The 16,117-nt window shown below is 43.3% G+C and overlaps 2 protein-coding genes and 1 non-coding gene across 4 annotated transcripts; all 3 read right to left on the reverse strand.

Moving 5' to 3' along the window:
• Positions 1-375: 375 nt before the first annotated feature.
• On the reverse strand, positions 376-9,918 carry KICS2 (KICSTOR subunit 2). 2 transcript variants are annotated; one of them, XM_059472773.1, is made up of 4 exons: positions 9,672-9,918; positions 7,587-7,660; positions 7,372-7,490; positions 376-3,069 (listed from the first exon to the last, which is right to left on the reverse strand). In XM_059472773.1, the coding sequence occupies exons 1-4, from the start codon at positions 9,904-9,906 to the stop codon at positions 2,253-2,255; spliced, it is 1,245 nt and encodes a 414-aa protein (XP_059328756.1). In that variant the 5' UTR covers positions 9,907-9,918; the 3' UTR covers positions 376-2,252. The 2 variants fall into 2 exon arrangements, with proteins under 2 accessions (XP_059328756.1, XP_059328755.1); XM_059472772.1 differs by having other exon boundaries at positions 7,372-7,660.
• Positions 9,919-11,351: 1,433 nt separating this feature from the next.
• Positions 11,352-14,895, reverse strand: RPL18A (ribosomal protein L18a). Its single transcript, XM_059472267.1, has 5 exons — positions 14,807-14,895; positions 14,258-14,437; positions 13,517-13,646; positions 11,907-12,016; positions 11,352-11,501 (listed from the first exon to the last, which is right to left on the reverse strand). The coding sequence occupies exons 1-5, from the start codon at positions 14,822-14,824 to the stop codon at positions 11,409-11,411; spliced, it is 531 nt and encodes a 176-aa protein (XP_059328250.1). The 5' UTR covers positions 14,825-14,895; the 3' UTR covers positions 11,352-11,408.
• LOC132074031 (small nucleolar RNA SNORA68) lies at positions 12,784-12,915 on the reverse strand. The gene has a single exon (XR_009418574.1). It is a non-coding gene; the product is annotated as a small nucleolar RNA SNORA68 (small nucleolar RNA).
• Positions 14,896-16,117: the final 1,222 nt, after the last annotated feature.

Here is a 16,117-nt window from a genome sequence, read left to right on the forward strand (position 1 = left end):
TGATTGCTTCACCAAGATCCTCTGAAGAAAAAAACTGCAGCAAACCACCTCCTCCTGCACAAAAACATCACCCAGCATACCTTCCCTTCTGAGACACCATTTGCCAAGAACAATGACAGGAGTGTGATGTGACCTACCAAGTCTGCTGAACAGTCACCCCCTTCTCTTCTCCCCATAAAAAACACTGGGAACAGCCTCTAGACATTTCAGCAACTGGCAAAAGCTGCTGGTCTGCTTCAAAGGGCAGAAGATTTCTCTTCCCCCTTTTCCAACTCAGAAATGAACATGTCTGTACCACACAGAGTTTCTTCCTCCAGTTTTCTCTCCCCTTTCCCACAGACACTATGACAGGGAAGTACTGTACAGGCAGACAGATTTTGTACAACATTTTATTTGCACTGCTGAAGACTGGGAATCAGTTTCTTTTGTGTTACTCAGGCTGAGGAAGTCAAAACTACACGTTATTACAAGGTCACTGTCCCACAGAGGGAAGCACACAAACTCTCTGAGTATTGTCATTTGCAACTTTGTCCTGTTAAAATGTAATTCAAGATGCAAAGGGTAACACTCTTACAAAAAACAGGCACCCTCCGACTGCTGGTAAATTTGCAACTCCTGTTATTTTCTAGTGGCAATGAGTAGAGCTTTTTCAAGTGGTGCTGCAGTCAGACCAAGACTTCGGGTAAAAGGCAGTACCACAGATACTCAAAACAGGCTACACACAGTTACAGCAAAGCAAGGAAGGTTCCATTGGGCACAGAGTGGAAAGTCAGAGTTGTATTTCAAGAATAGAACGTGCTCATGTGATTGTAAAATGTCAGCATTTGCAGAGAGGCAAGACAAGTTACCACAACCTTCTGTGGGAGAGAAAGGGAATCATTTAAAGACACATTTGAAAAAGTATCTTTTATAATTCAATCTTAACAGAAACCAACATTTTGATTTAAACTCCCTTTTAAAACCAACCTGATGATGCTATTATACATTACACAGTATATGACCTTACTTTACTACACTTATATATACATCAGTTCTCCTGAACCCCTGTCAAAGTGCGTGCACAACTGCATAGCTAACAGTCAGAAGAATCCTGCAATGTAAGGCTAGAGGCACAGCCAAATTGACCCCTTTATTGTATTTGGAAACCCTCATTTCCAAATTAAAGCACTTTCAGGGTAACTAGAAAACATACTTATTCCAACCCTGCAGCCTAGAAGTGGTGAAAGAATGAGGTAAACATACTGCATAGGCTATATATTTAAATCCAAATCCCCAAAGTGTTTTGGCTTAATTGTGTAATTATTTAAAACTGAATAGAGAGAAAAAATAGTTATAAAAATCTGAAAACAAATCTAGGTCAATATTAACAGCGTATTAGACAATAAATCATTCAGAAAGGGCATTTTCTACTACCTTTTTTAAGTTAGCCAGACAAAAAGCACAAATTGAAAAGAGCCTTGGTGCTTTGCCCATGGAGCTGCTGCTTCTAGAACACCTGCTCAAATTCACCTTGTCTGCTTCAGTTAGCCTGAGCCAAGACTGGCCCCACACTGTCACACACCAGCCTTCCAGGCCATGCTGCAGCTTTTCTTGGCCCAGCCCAAGTCCTGGAGCAGTGACCAGGCTTTATGACACAGGGCCTTTAGAACAGATTACCAGTGCTTAACAGAGTGTCAGAGACCTCAATTATCATTTTAAACAATTTGGAAACTAAATTATAATTAACAGTAGTGACTTCTCTGATTCTCATCTTTTTATTTAAAATGTGTCTTTGCAGGTTCACTTTTTTAAAATATTTCCTTGCATCAGTGTTTAATTCCCAGAAATCATTTCTGTCAGGCAATGCAGTTTTCTGAAAAGATACTATCTTCCATCCTCACCACATTTTCAATAAACTCTGTAGAAGACAGTCAATGATCAGACTATGATAAAGTGCATATATTCCTTTCTGACAGGCAACAAAACTGTGGACTAAAAAAATAAATCATACTGGAAATTGAAAACCACACCAAAAAACCCCATGGTGGCCCTTTACCACCCCACAATGAAGTTGCCCCACAAAGTACTGCCCAAAAATACTTTTCTTCAAGTGTCTGTTAGCTTAAAAAAAAAAACCAAACTTATAACATTAAAAAAAAAAAAATGGTTCCTTTTCAATTAGACTCTGAGAATCACAAATTTATGCAACTTTGAAAGCTACAGCTCCCTCAAGGCTAGCATAGCACCTTGACAACTTTTAAATAGTTTGTACTTCACCCTTTGGATCCAGGTTTCAAACTTGCAAAAGCTTTGGAGTTCTTAAGGGAATGTGAAATTTCATTGAGAAAAGAAATAAAATGATAGTCCCTTTCTGACTTCTTGGACTCAAAAATAACTACAATGGTAAAGTGAGGTTCGGGGCGAGTCAGAAAGTAGGTGCTTTGGACTTTGTCATCGTAGAAGTGAACAACCTTCTCCAAACTGTTGAGGTCAGAGGTTCTATCAGTCATAATCATGATGACATTGGGCCAGTGCATAACAGGCCTGTCACTGGGCAGAGACACCACTGCAGGATACTGATCCACGCCCTTGGGGGCTTCCCTGTATGAATGGGGATGATGATAACCGTGTCCCTGAAAACTCTCTGATCCACGATTGTCAAAAATTAAGGAAACATTGACAGCATCGTACTTCCGGATGAAGCTGGAAATTTTCCCAAAGTAATCAGGATTTGTTTTAGCAGTCAAAGTTTTCATTTCAGATGCTGTTGTCTGTCGACTAAGAGCCTCATGAAAGTAAAAGCTAAACTTGGCAAGGAGAATGTTTTTGAGCTTCATGAGCCAGAGGAAGAGGTGTGGAGGCTGCACAGCCTTCTGAGACTGCCCTCCAAACAGGTGCTTCTTGGTCTCCCGCTGTTTCTCAAAAATTTGGCCCCAGGTTTGTAGCTTTGTGTGAGCACTGTGCAAGTTGACCAGGGATGGAAGGAACTTCCACTCTGAGATCTGAGCCTGAGCCTTTAAGAGGTGTGCAAGCACATCTACCTCCAGCTGGAAACTGCTTTCAAGAGGACTCAGGATTGGATGATGAAATCTAGAAAACATAACATTAGTCAAGACATGAGAACTGCTGTACACAATGGTGAAATAATCAGAAAATATTTGCCAGTTAACAGACAAAAGATCAAACATCAAAGCAGAGCAAAGTGTAAATCAAAAAATAATACTCTTAATTTAAAGAACAGTTCTTTTTACATAATTAGGGTAAATAATTCTACAAACAAACAGTGTTTCACATCAGACAAAACCACCTGTCAGACATTTCTCTACCAAAGTAAGGGAGTTATATTTCATCGGTTCAACAATCACAGTTTATCTTAATCTGTGAACTACTATAACACCATTTCTTTTTAAATTCAGATGATCTTGTTCCAATTTAAAATCTCTTCTGGCAGTCATATATGTCTTGATGGTTCTGGAGCAGCAGTAAGACATTAAGTTAAATCAAAGGAATTATGTTATAGATCTATTGTTCACATAGGGGAGCTATGAGGAAGTCAGGCTGAGTTTGGTTTTGCTGTCTGGAACCATAATTAATTCCTTCTCTTCTCACTTTTCCCCCTGACATTTAGAAAAAATACAGATGCAGTGTTTTTTACCTCTCTTTCCATGATACTCAAGTTATTTGCAATTTATAACATCAGTAATAACTTGATTGAAACAGTGAAAAACTAATGTAAAATATATAACTTTAGAAAGACGTGGTCTTTTTAGTAAGTTCTCCCATTGGCATTAAGGATTCAAAGAGGTCTCTAATAAAGAACAATGAACAGTTCAAAGACAAGACTTGATGAGGTTACCATTTAAGTAAAGACAAATTTATCATCTCACTTCAGAAAAATATCTTGGGTCTTGTTATTGGTTTAAAACAATAAATACAGAATTTTTCCAGCTTTTAAAACTAAAGCAATGTCATTATTCCTGTCAGCTTCTAGGACACAACAAATACAACCTGTTTTGGAAATAGCTGGTTCAAGATCAAAACACTTCATTTTGTTGTAGACCAGAAGAGAGAATAAAAATGTTAGGCTTTTCATCCCCCCTCCACTACTTTTCCTTTGGCTTGTGAGAAATGTCTGACTATTTGATCACTGATCTGCAAGCATCTCTTTTTTTTGGAAGCCAAAATTTGCAAGTATCTGTTATTAAGATTCAAGTCCAAATTTATTTGAAGAAAATGAAATTAAGAGTATCATAAATCAGCTGATGCACCACATTGGGCAAAGCAGCCTGGCTGGTGACCAGGCACCTTCTGCACCCAGCACATGTCAGCAACCCCCAGTTGAGCTGCTAGAGCAGAGAGCCAGTGTTTGCTGGCCACTCTGGTGGGCTGAGAAGTCCAGAGCATATTTATATTTCTCTGAACAAACAAGAGCTTAAACAAGAGTCAACAAAAAATAATTTCTAACAGTCAACATTAAATCTTTCCAATGGTTTTGGTATTCACCAGAAAAACAGTTTTGTTGCTCTGTATTTTAGGAGGGTACAAAAAACATTATGCAACATTATTTGCTGCAGTCCCATCAAATGACACACAGCACAGTGATTTAAATACATTTGCAGTCAGATCAAGAAAATTTTCTTCCATTTTAAAATCAATTTAAAAATCCTTATCAAGGCAGCACTGCCAAAGTCTCCTGGATTAACATTCTGATGTACAGCTTTCCACTTCTACTTTACTTCATGGCTTTCCTAATTGCACTGTCTAGCAGGATTTGCTAAACTGTTTTAATCAAAAAATACACACCTCAGCTACAGCTGAGAAGCTTGATATGGTTACAGAGAAAACTGATGAGTTATGCACTAAGTCTAACTGCTGTAATTGGGTTTTATAATGCAGAAGCATCCAACTGAGCTCAGTATCACGTAAAACAGACGAGTTTTTGCAATATTTCATAAGCCAGAGTGTCAAAAACTTAAGAACACATTGAAAATTTGATTTTTTTTTCCTCCTAATCATTCCTGAAAGCAGAGGGATGCTAGTTTTATTTTGCAGATTGTGAAGAAGCCACATTTTCTTTTTATTTCCTTCCAGAGATCACACATACATGTACATATAACACAATGCTGACTAGATAAAATACATTAAACATTTAAAAATTATTACATTAAAATAGGTGTTATAGTAACTTATTCAGTTTATACTAAGCTTTTTAAGGATCTTGCTTCTGATGCTGCTTTGATTATTTAAGATCCCACCCAAACCAACAGCTAAAAACTTCAGGAGAAGTTACTCCTCCAGATGTATTCTACAGAAAAATGGAAAGGAAAATGTAGAGTACTGGCAATGAACAAGTCAGCAATAAGTAGTAATAACACAGTAACAAAATAGCTTTAAACTGTTTGAGAATTAATGATATTTCAGATACAAACAATATGTCTTGTTAACTGACAATTCTGCTGTTCCTTTCCCAGCTATTTCCTCTATGTTATCTGCCCAGCTACTTTCACACATAAAGGAAAGAAACCAAGGCCAGAAGCTATCTAAAAACAAATGTCCTGTCTGGCCTTAGCACAGCTGGCTGAAATAATGGCACACATCCTCAGCTACAAGTGAGGAATATACTGACAGAGGGAAGAAGCTGGGTAAGGATGAGTTTATTTGATCTTTCACCTGTAAAGCAGAAATGCCTAGCAGCCAGTACATATCCACATAACACACCCCAGAAACTGATTTGAGATACAAAGAAACTAAAAGGAAGGACTAAAGGAATATATTCTTATTCCCACTTTTTCCAGAAAGGTTCTGCACGTCACTGGGGAGGAGCACACTGCAGCTACTGAATTAGATCTGACAGCACCTTAGATTGTCTCCATCTTAAAGACTGCTTGTTAACCCAAAGCAAGATCATCAGTATTTTTTCCAGAGAGACATTGCTTTTTTTTTTTTAAGATGTTATGATATAGTTATATAATACATATTATATAAACATATTATGCAACAGATAATGCCTTAGAAGTACAAATGTACCAATGAAATTTATTTAAAAAGCTTAGTAAAACGTGTCATATGCAGGTATAGGCTCCAATCTCTTCAGCAAAGTAAGAATTTCGGTTCTCAGATTTTTAACAGTGCTGTTGATTCAGCACATCCTCAGAAGAGATGGCAGTTGTTAGTGTGCAAGAGAAATCAACTTTAAAAAAAAAAACAAACAAAACATGCCAACAACAAACCCACCCAAAACCCTAAACTTACTTCCCTTTACTCATTAAAGTTTGTCACACCGAGGAAAAATATCTAAATTTCAGGTTTTTACTAGACTAACAGCCCTGATATTTTAAGTGATCACAAGCCAAAAATTGAAAAACATCACTACTAAGATCATACAGACTAGTTTTGATTTTCAAATTGCAAAATTACATAGCAATTTGCTAAAGGTATCCCTAAAAAATAAGGGAATCAGCTGCAGTCCTTCTATTTGGAATATCAGAAAGCAGCACTGAATTATCTTCATTTTTCCTAGGTGAACACTATAAAAATAATAAAAAATCACAAAATTAATACCTATGAATATTCTCCCCAAAAGTCTTAGACATTATTTCACTAACAATAATTTAAAGAAATTCAACCACATCTGACAGTTAACTTCCTTCAATGGCTACCTTTTTTGGTTTAAAATGAAGAGGCAGACATTGAGTGTGTTGAGAAGCATTCAAAAATTCTCTTTTAAACTGCTATCACTTTCAAGGCTCATAAGTTAGATGTGAAATACCCAACCTACCCTCATTTAGAAACATCCCAGGATATTTGCAACACGATCTATTAAATCTTAACTTCAAGAAACCACAGTGGCAAGGACCAAAGTCTCAGAGCTGCTCCTCCTACTGGCTCCAAGACCTCTGGAGAAAAGTGGTAACAGAGCACCATAAAGCCCTCCCAGCTAGGAGGGTTGTGGTGTAGCTTCTAGATCTAAGCAGACATATATTTTTAAAAAGTAAGATTGTCACAAAAGTATTTGCTTTATTTATGCCACCTTTACTGAAGTCCATACAAAATTAAGGCTTGTTTCCTCTCCCCTACCAAAGAAAAAAGTTCAATAAGCCTTGCATCTTATAAAAGGAAAATCACTCCTGTTCTCTCCTGGAAATGAACATGCATAGGGAGGAAGGCTCCTAGTACACCATGAGCAGACTCCCTTTGTTATTTTTCTTCTTTGGAAGAAACTTCATGCATCTGATGCTGCAGGCCAACACAGACTTCACACATGAATTTGGGAAGGGACTGTGCTGCTCAGCAGTCAAAGGACAGCAAAGTCTTTGGGTTTGCTTTGAACTTCAACATCAGGTATGACAAATCACGAGCCTGAGTATGTACTGCCAGCAAAGAAACACTGACCTTGAACTGTATTTCTTTAAGATGGATTCCAAAATGTTTACCAGTTCCTCAGAGTTAATGAACTTTTGGGTGCTGAGCGTGTACATTTTTTCATAGAAGTCAGCAATTTCCATCCGAGCCTGAACAAAAAAACAGAGCTGTTCAGACAGGTGAGAAAGCAGCTCTTCCAAGTGAGGAGCTGTTCCTCCTAGTGCATTGTGACCCGTCGCCACCACCTTCTTCAGCTCATTGTGCAGAGATGTGTAGATGGTTCGGATGGAGTCCTTGCGGCTGAAGAATGACTGACCACCTGTTCAGATAAATATGGAGGTATTACCAAAATCCAGGGACAGCAAAGACAGACAGCAAAACTGGAAAATGCTTGTAATTATAGATCTAGTTGTTTGTAAGCATTGTTTAATTACAGTACTTCTTTTAACAAAGAAACAAAAGTCAGTATTTTATTCTGCACGTAACTGAATTACAGAGCATATGCTCAGAAGCACTTTATGTAATTTCATGCAAGCTACACTTGTCCCACTTCATGTCTCAGCAGTCAATGGCTGCTGCAAAACAGTAACTCCTTCACAGCTGCCTCAGCTATGACATGACTTTTACAAAACCCAGGGTTCAGTTAAATTTGCTACTATGATACATAACCTGGAAATACTGTTATCTGTGGAAGTCAGAAGAATTAAGTCATCATGACTTGACTGATCAAATTTTAATAGCCTCTGCTCCTATTAATAACTCTAGATGTTTTCCAGAGAATTCACTTAACAATCCCTCTTCCATCATGAAGCACTCAAATTCACAAAGCAACATTTAAATGGGAGCCATGTGACATCTGTGTGTACAAATAAAATGTTACCAGTCCCTATACAATCTAAATATAAACCAGAACTCAAAGGGAAAATAATCACACTTTATCCCAGTGAGAACACAGTGCAGGTTAATCCATAACTAAAACTTGGAGGGCAGGAGGGAGGACAAGAAGTCCTCTGCACTCCCTTCTACCTGCTCAACACTATGAGGAATTTAAAATAGAAGAGAGGAGTAAAGGGTCAAAGATATTTAACTTTGACATTACAAAAAGACTGTACAAATGTACTAGCCTTATTTCATAGCTTCTATTTACAGAAGACCTAATGTGCCATTCTGGCAGTCAACAGCTGCAGCAGAGCAAAGACCACAGAGATTGAATCAGAGTCTTTTAAAGATTCCAAATTTAGGTGCCTCTTTGAAACTGCTTATAAATTTTGTAATGCTGGATAGCTCTTTCCACATTCCTTTTACACATATAATGTTCAAAGGTGACCACTGACATTTGAGATAGAAAGGTAGAGAATTGGCTATCATAGTGAAACAGCTCCCATTGTAACACAGGAGTAGCCCCCCAGCCATGGGCAGGAGGAAGAATCATCTATTTCAGTTGTTCATGAAATAAATAAATAAACAAAACTTTGCCCCTTCTGTTGTCACCTTTCTGCAAGCACAAAATTCACTCTTTAAAGTCAGCCTTACAGTCAGAGTTTTGGCTGTAAAGATCTTATAATAGTTCCAAGTCATCACTTAAATAAAAAAGCTGAATTTTCTTGATGGTTTAATGTGCTATACATCAGACTCATATCCTTTGATCCATTTTCCATACCCATCTGCACTTCAAAAAGAAAATAAGCAGCTTTGTCCAGAGTGTAGCATCATGAAAGCTCATCCTGTGCCAGTTTCGAATTTTCTATTCATGTACTGATAAAACATGAAGCAGCTGCTATCATGGCCAAAGCTTCCTGAGATCCTGCAGTATCTGCATGGGTAATAACTCCTAGGATGCTATCTATCTCCAGCCTCGAGTACTTGCACACATACACCTCTGATGCAAGGTGGAAAAGCTTTAACGCTTTGGTCACCCCAGGAAGGTCATGTTTGCCTATATCTCAGCCAGAGCATCTCAGCACAGAAACACCTCTGGCTAATTCTTGGGAAGGGCGGGCAGGTGCCCTGCTGGCCAGAGAAGAGATGCAGCGAGTGGCACAGCAGCCAGCGTGCCACCTGCACAGCACCTCTGTCCTCTCGTCCGTTCCTTAGTGGCAGCGGGCTCACGGACTCTCACTAAGCCAGCACTGGTTTCGGACGCACAGGCACGGACCCGCCGAGGCAGGGCCCCCGGGACCGCGGGTCCCAGCGCCTGCAATCGCCGGCTGCCCGGTGAGCTCCCGGCCGCCCGCTCCGCACCCGCGGAGCCCAGCGCGGGGCAGGCCCTCCGGCTGAGGCGGGCGCGGCTCGGGCCGGGAGAGCCGGTCCCTCCCTCCCCGGAGCGGTACCTAGCTTCTGTCCCAGGAAGGTCATGCTGTGATAGGCCTTCTCGGCCGCCGCCAGGTGCGCCAGCCCGGCCAGCAGCGCCAGCCAGCTGGAGCCCGCGCTCTTGTTGGCCTCCCGCTCCTTCTCCACATTGTCCTTGGCCTTGTCGTAGGAGAAGATGCCCAGGTGGGAGAAGAAGGTCTCCAGCACGGCCTGCTCCACGGGCACCGGCGCTCCCAGCGGGATCGACTCCCCCATCCCGCCCGGCGCCTCCGCAGCGGCCGCCACTTCCGGGTCCGGCGCCCGCCCGCCCGCGCGGGGGAACACGTGACCGGCGGAGAGGGGAGCGGCCGGCTCGGGGTCACGTGAGGGGCGGGGGCTCGCGCGGCCGGCGGGCGGGGCAGCGGCAGCGCGCGGGAGCGCCGGGCCCCGGTTTGCGCGTGCCCGTGCGCGGGCCCCTGCTGGCCGCGCGCTCCCGCCCGCCGCCCTGCGCTTCACGGGGTACGCGGAACGGAAACGCTCTCCTGCTAAACTTTATGTACGGCTAAAACCTTCTACAGCTCCAGGTCCTTCTGAGGCCCTTCCTCCCACCTCTTTCACTCCCACAGGGCCCTCCAGCTACTTTGGCTTCAGTTTCCCCCTCCCTTGCGACTGGGGATACTGTGGATTGCCCACATTTATCCCACCTTCTTCAGTTCATGTTTCACACAGACGAGCTGCCTGAACTCATTCTCCGTGCGGGCGATGAGGAGCACAAGGCTGAGCCGCGGAATGGGAACTCTGGCCACGCTGACTGGACCCAGTTCTGCAGAACTTATCCACCCTTGCACTGACAGCACCGCTCCAGACTGAGTGGCAGCTCTCCAGTCAACCCAGAAAGGACACATTCCCAGCTTCCTCTCTGCACAGTATTTCCCTGCACTCTGACAGCACCTGCAGCTGTTTTTAAGCTGAAATCTGGACAAGACACAGCATCAGTTCTTTTACACTGGCATGACCCACGTACTTATTTAAGTAGCTGACTGCCTCAGGAAACACCACCACTGAAAATGGGCATCAGATGCAAGCACCACCTTTAGCAGCCTTTTAAATAAACCTCAACTACAGTGTCTGCAAGCTTCTTACTGTGAACAAAGCAGTCTAAGGATTCAGATTTGGATATAGAAATTGTCATCATTTTCATTCATTGGTCTAATAGAAAAGGATAAATCTGCCAAGCGATTCATCACTTTTCTTTTCTAGGCACAGGCACCGCCGTACGCATCTCTTATTCAGAGTGGTGTGTAACATCCCTGAAAAGGTTCTGGTTAGAACTAGAATTTTGGCTTCAAGTGCTTAAAATTTGAAGTAGCTTAACTGAAGTTATGAGGTCTTTTTTTCTTACAGCTATGTCTGAGTTCTGTATGCACCAGAAGCCGCCTTCTTCCTGAACTCAGCTGTTCACTTAGTGTGCCAAAGGGACAAAATGGAAGCAGGATTTTACAGCAGCTCAACAACAGATGTCTCTGACCTGGAAAGCTGGTTATTAAAAACTGATTTATTGATGGAATAGTTCAGTAATTTAAGTCAGCACCTGAAACACTGACTTATTCAAGGGAATCACAGCTGTGAATAGTAGGCTGCCAATAGTTTACAGAAAAGAGAAGAACAGGAATGGGGACTCCTAGATAACCAGGACAGAGTCTCCAAAAGACAACTGGGAGTGAAAGCTTCCAATAAGACCTTTATTGCAACACAGAGTTGACAACATGTTTTTGTATTTAATAGAAAGTATTTGGTCTCTTGGTGGTGAAGCGTGGTTTGTGCTGGCGACGCAGAACTCTGTGTGGCAGCGGGAACTTGATTTTAGAATCCTGCAAGAAAAACGTTTCTATGTTAATTGAGGTATCAGATGAACAACAGAAGATAGTTTGGAATAAATGGCCAAGCTGTATTCTGTGACTACCTTATGCTTAGGAAAGTAATCCATTCACAACTTAAGATATACTTCACAGGACTTAATTAATTTTGCATTCTTTTTTTCAAAGTAATGCCAGTCAGAGGCATGTCTTCTGTACCATAACATGTATTTACTTTATTGTGACTTTCTTCCCAATACTTGTAGCAGCAGAAGTCTCGATCATAATATACCATAATCATGAACATATGCACCCAGGTTTGGTTCCTGCACTATTTCTGGTTGCAAAGCACACAAGAGAGATCCCCTCTTCCAATCCAATGCAGGCCCAGGACCCACCAGCCAGTGCTGGCTCACTTACATGGAACTGCTTGACTGCAGGTCTGCGGCACTTGCTGGCAGCAATTTCCTCAACCTTCATGATCTGGATAGAGTGAGCACGGGCACGATGACGGGCTCCCATATCACGGTCTAGAACAACAGAACTCATTAAAAAGGAATTTTATTACATGTTCAGTTCAACCCCTTGGTTCAAGAAATGTTCATCGTGTCATCTACAACTTTTAAAATTTCTGATCAGCTGCAATTAAATCACTGTTTCTATTATTTAAAGTGATACCACAAACATCACGAAATCAACAAGCAGCAGCAAACTCCTCCTTGTAAGTTCTAAGTAAGCTCCACAACAGGAAGAGCCATTTGAATCTTCTTGTCAAATTTCAAGGTACACATGGACACAAGTAATATATCTAGGACTGCTTACTCTCTTGCAAGACAAAAAAAGCCTGTGGTTCAGATTCAACACTGAAATATTACTGGAAAGACACATGAACTTCAAAACACTTTCCCTTCCAAAAGGAAGGTGCAAATAACAGTAGGACCTGAGGATACCTTTACTTTTATTGAAATTGACCAGCAATAGAAGCATGAATTGATGTTCATCCCACATAATCAGGCTTTTTGAATAGGAAGAAGTATCTGAACTTAGGCTACCTGAAAATTCCTCTATTCAGCAGTGCAAATCACTGGCTTCAAATCATATCCATAGCTAGCTCCACAAGGTATGACTGTTGAAATACTACTGTGTTTCCCATGAAGATCTAACACACCTATTAAAAACTTACCTGTCACAACTAGTCTTGAACATAGAAGTACCAGTCATTGTATCATGAAAAATAAGGTTTTTGGGTCTCTTAAGCAATCCTTCAGTATGTTCATTAAAAGGGATTATTGAACATTAATGTAGAACCTTAAATTTCACTTTCAACAGCACTTCAGCTTTTGAAAGGCGACAAGATACATTTAATATTTGCACACATGACAAGAATATCATTATTGAGAACAATATTCTTTGGGTTTTTATGTGCAATCTGTAGTGCTTATAACATTCTGGAGTCAAGTCTCAACAGCAACAACTATACAAATGGTCTATCCCTCAAGTACTTCACAAAACAGTCTGAATTTAGGACAACTATTACTTCTCAATGAAATGAGGTGATGAGATCTTGGAGTTACAGTATTGGCTTTTTCCCTGCGTTTTTTTTTTCCTACTTGCTCAATAAAGGACAAATTCCCCAGAATCTCTGAAATATCCTTTTCACAAGACCTGGGAAGATATATTCAATTATCTTAAAACAGCACAGGAAATACACAGAGCACCTGGAAAGTCATTAAATTATCAGTTTGTATAGCAACACTCATTGCTAGAATTATAGAAAGACACACCAAAAAGAAGTGTGAGTATTTTCCAGTCAGAGAAACTGTATAAAGAGAGGTAACAACAAGTCACCTACCACATGTATAATAGATAAATATCTATGGAATAGCTGGCAACCCCCTCCTGTAATTTTCCAGTGTTTCAGTTATTTTATCAAGGGTTAAGATAGCATGCTTTATGCCTAATTTGAGACTAATCTTCTGCTTGTATACTGCTTCTATTATTTTACACCTCAAACAGCTACATATACTTACAGCACTGAGTGACAGCACCCGCAGTGGTCAAATCTCTGTACTCCCTGTACATGTTGTGGGTCCCACTACGAGAATCGTAGCGCAACCAAATACCAAAGTTTTTTACCCGCAGAGGGGACTTCTCATACACCTGGAATTACACAAGAACATGGAAGTGGTTAGAGATGATGTACTCTCACCATTTTACAATTTTAAGAATAAATATTTCAGAGTTCTAACAAAACCCCTGGTTTAAGTCTTACTGTCAAAAAACAACTCTTTGCTCTCTTTCGCCTTACCAAGATGGCTGGATATGTCTTGGTAATTCAGAGTAGAGAGCTTTAGTAATTCAAAGAAAAACACAAGACTTCAGCTCTAAAGAGTGTTCTTGAAGTATCAAGAGGAATGTAAGCATACAAACGTCCACTTTCCCAGGGCTACAAATGTGCAAATGCCTCTTAAAAGGTATATTGTACAATGAACCTAAGTCTAAGATGCAACACATGACTCATCATTTTGAAGCAGTAAGTAAATTTGTATTTCGTTTACAAGACATATACCACTACTTTCAAAAAGCAAACTTGTCACTCCTTTTCACAGCAACTGAAAGACAATGGATTTCAACTTCACACCCCATAACTGCAATTCCTGTAAAATCCCTCCACAAGGAGGATTTGGAACTGGAACTGCAAATCCTGTAAAATCCCTCCACATACACCTGCTGGAACTCCATAAGAAGCCTTTAGGTTTATAATTCTTCACCTGTCCGCAGTACACAATCTCTCCAGAAGACTTCTTCATCTTCTTCAGCTGAGAGACGAAGTACCAGAATCGGGACTTGGCGACGACGTGGTTCGGAGCGAAGATGCGCATGCGGTACAGAGGAGGGGTCGTGCATTTCGGCGTGGGCAAGCAGCGCCCGACCACCTTGTACTCCCGCAGCTGGAGGGACACGAAAACCAGGCGGACCTCAGTGAGTGAGCCGCGGAGCCACCGCCACGCCCGCCCCGAGCCCTTTGAGGCGGCTCCTCGAAAGGAACAACGCGACGAAATGAGCTCAATCCTTCAGGGGAGGGAGCCCCTTGCGCCGGGCGGGTCGATCCGCGGCAGCCCACGCCGATCTGGGTCCGCGCCTGGCGGGAGCGGCGCCGCCGCCATGTTGGCCGCTGGCCGCCCCACGGGCCAGGCGGCGCCGTTCGGGCACGCACGGGCCACTCTCGAGCTACAACCCGCCACCGCCGCCCTCCCGACGGCCACCCCTGCCGCACTGCCGGCCCCGGCTGCGCCCGCCGGGCCCCGGTCCGTACTCACAGTGCCCGACGCCTTCATGGCGCTCCGCCGCCGTCGCTCTCAGGAAAGGAAAGGGATGGGCAACGTGCGCCGCCGCCTGACGTCATCACCCCGCCCCGCCCCCGGAGGCCCGCGCGGCGATTGGTTGCGAGAAGAGCGCGATTGGAGCACGCAGCTGTCAGTCTCCGCGCGCGGCCCTGGCTTCCGGGCTGGCGGCACCGCGTGGCCCGGCCTGGCTCGCAGGCAGCGCGGCCCCGGCCCAGCATGGGCCTGATAGAAGGTAGACCTGGCTGTGCGTGACTCCGTCTCCAGCCCGCCCTGCTGGCGTTAGCGTGAAGCATGTGGCAGGGAGGCTCCAGGCGGAGACACCGAAATTCCCTCGGGGCGGTAGCCGGCAGCGTAGGGGTATCGGGGGAACCTTTCTCACTCGTCGTCCTCCGGGATAGCGAGGTCACTGGCTACCGTGAGGCTGCCCCCGAAGATCGCCCCAATGCACTCAGTTCCATGGGATGCGTCTTGCGGCTGGTCCCGCCGGGCGCTCGTTCCCCCGTGCACTGGGAGCGGGCAGTGGCTCTACGGGCAGAACAAACAAGTTTCTCTCGAGCTTTGGGCCCCTCACGCCTTTTGAGAGCCGCGCTGCCGTGGCCATGGGACAGGCGTGGGTTTTGCCTCGGAGATACTGTAACAGCCCCGGGGCTGGCTCGGGTTTGTAACGCAGTTGCTCGTGTTTGGGTCGGTTTTCTGTCCGGCCGAGCGGCCCCGCGGGCGTGTGGCGAGGCAAAGCCCCGAACACTGCGCTGCGCTGCGCTGCAGAGCTCTTTGCGCAGGAGCCCAGTGCCACGTGTGCAGACACAGCTGTGTGAGAAACGACGCTCACTTTTAAAGTTTCAAAGGTTTATTAAACCTTAACAGAATACGAGAGACTGAATAAGGAAAAATTGCAGCGCCCAGCGTACGCCCCCATACGGCCATGTGCTCGGCTACAAAATGGATACTCTGTTTTTTACATCCTCGGCCCCCTCCAAAGTCTTGACAGTTTACTCCTTCTCTGTCGTCCATTGGTGGAGATCACTTTCCTACACCTCGATTGGAGGCCAGGTGTTGCCATGCCGCGCCTCCTACTAACAAGCCTACCTTTCCTAAATGCCCTGGCTAGTGACAGCAATACCCGGGAAAGGGAAGAGGACTGTGGGGAGAGCATACCAAAATAACATAACTATACATCTATAAAATTTCTCTTAACGTACACATAATGCCCATCTCTTAATTCTGAGAGCCAACCATCGCATTAGCTATCTACAGCAGCTGGATTCCTCCTCACGGACAAGAGCA

This window comes from Ammospiza nelsoni, chromosome 5 (assembly GCF_027579445.1).
Source record: "Ammospiza nelsoni isolate bAmmNel1 chromosome 5, bAmmNel1.pri, whole genome shotgun sequence".
Taxonomy (NCBI): Eukaryota; Metazoa; Chordata; class Aves; order Passeriformes; family Passerellidae; genus Ammospiza; species Ammospiza nelsoni.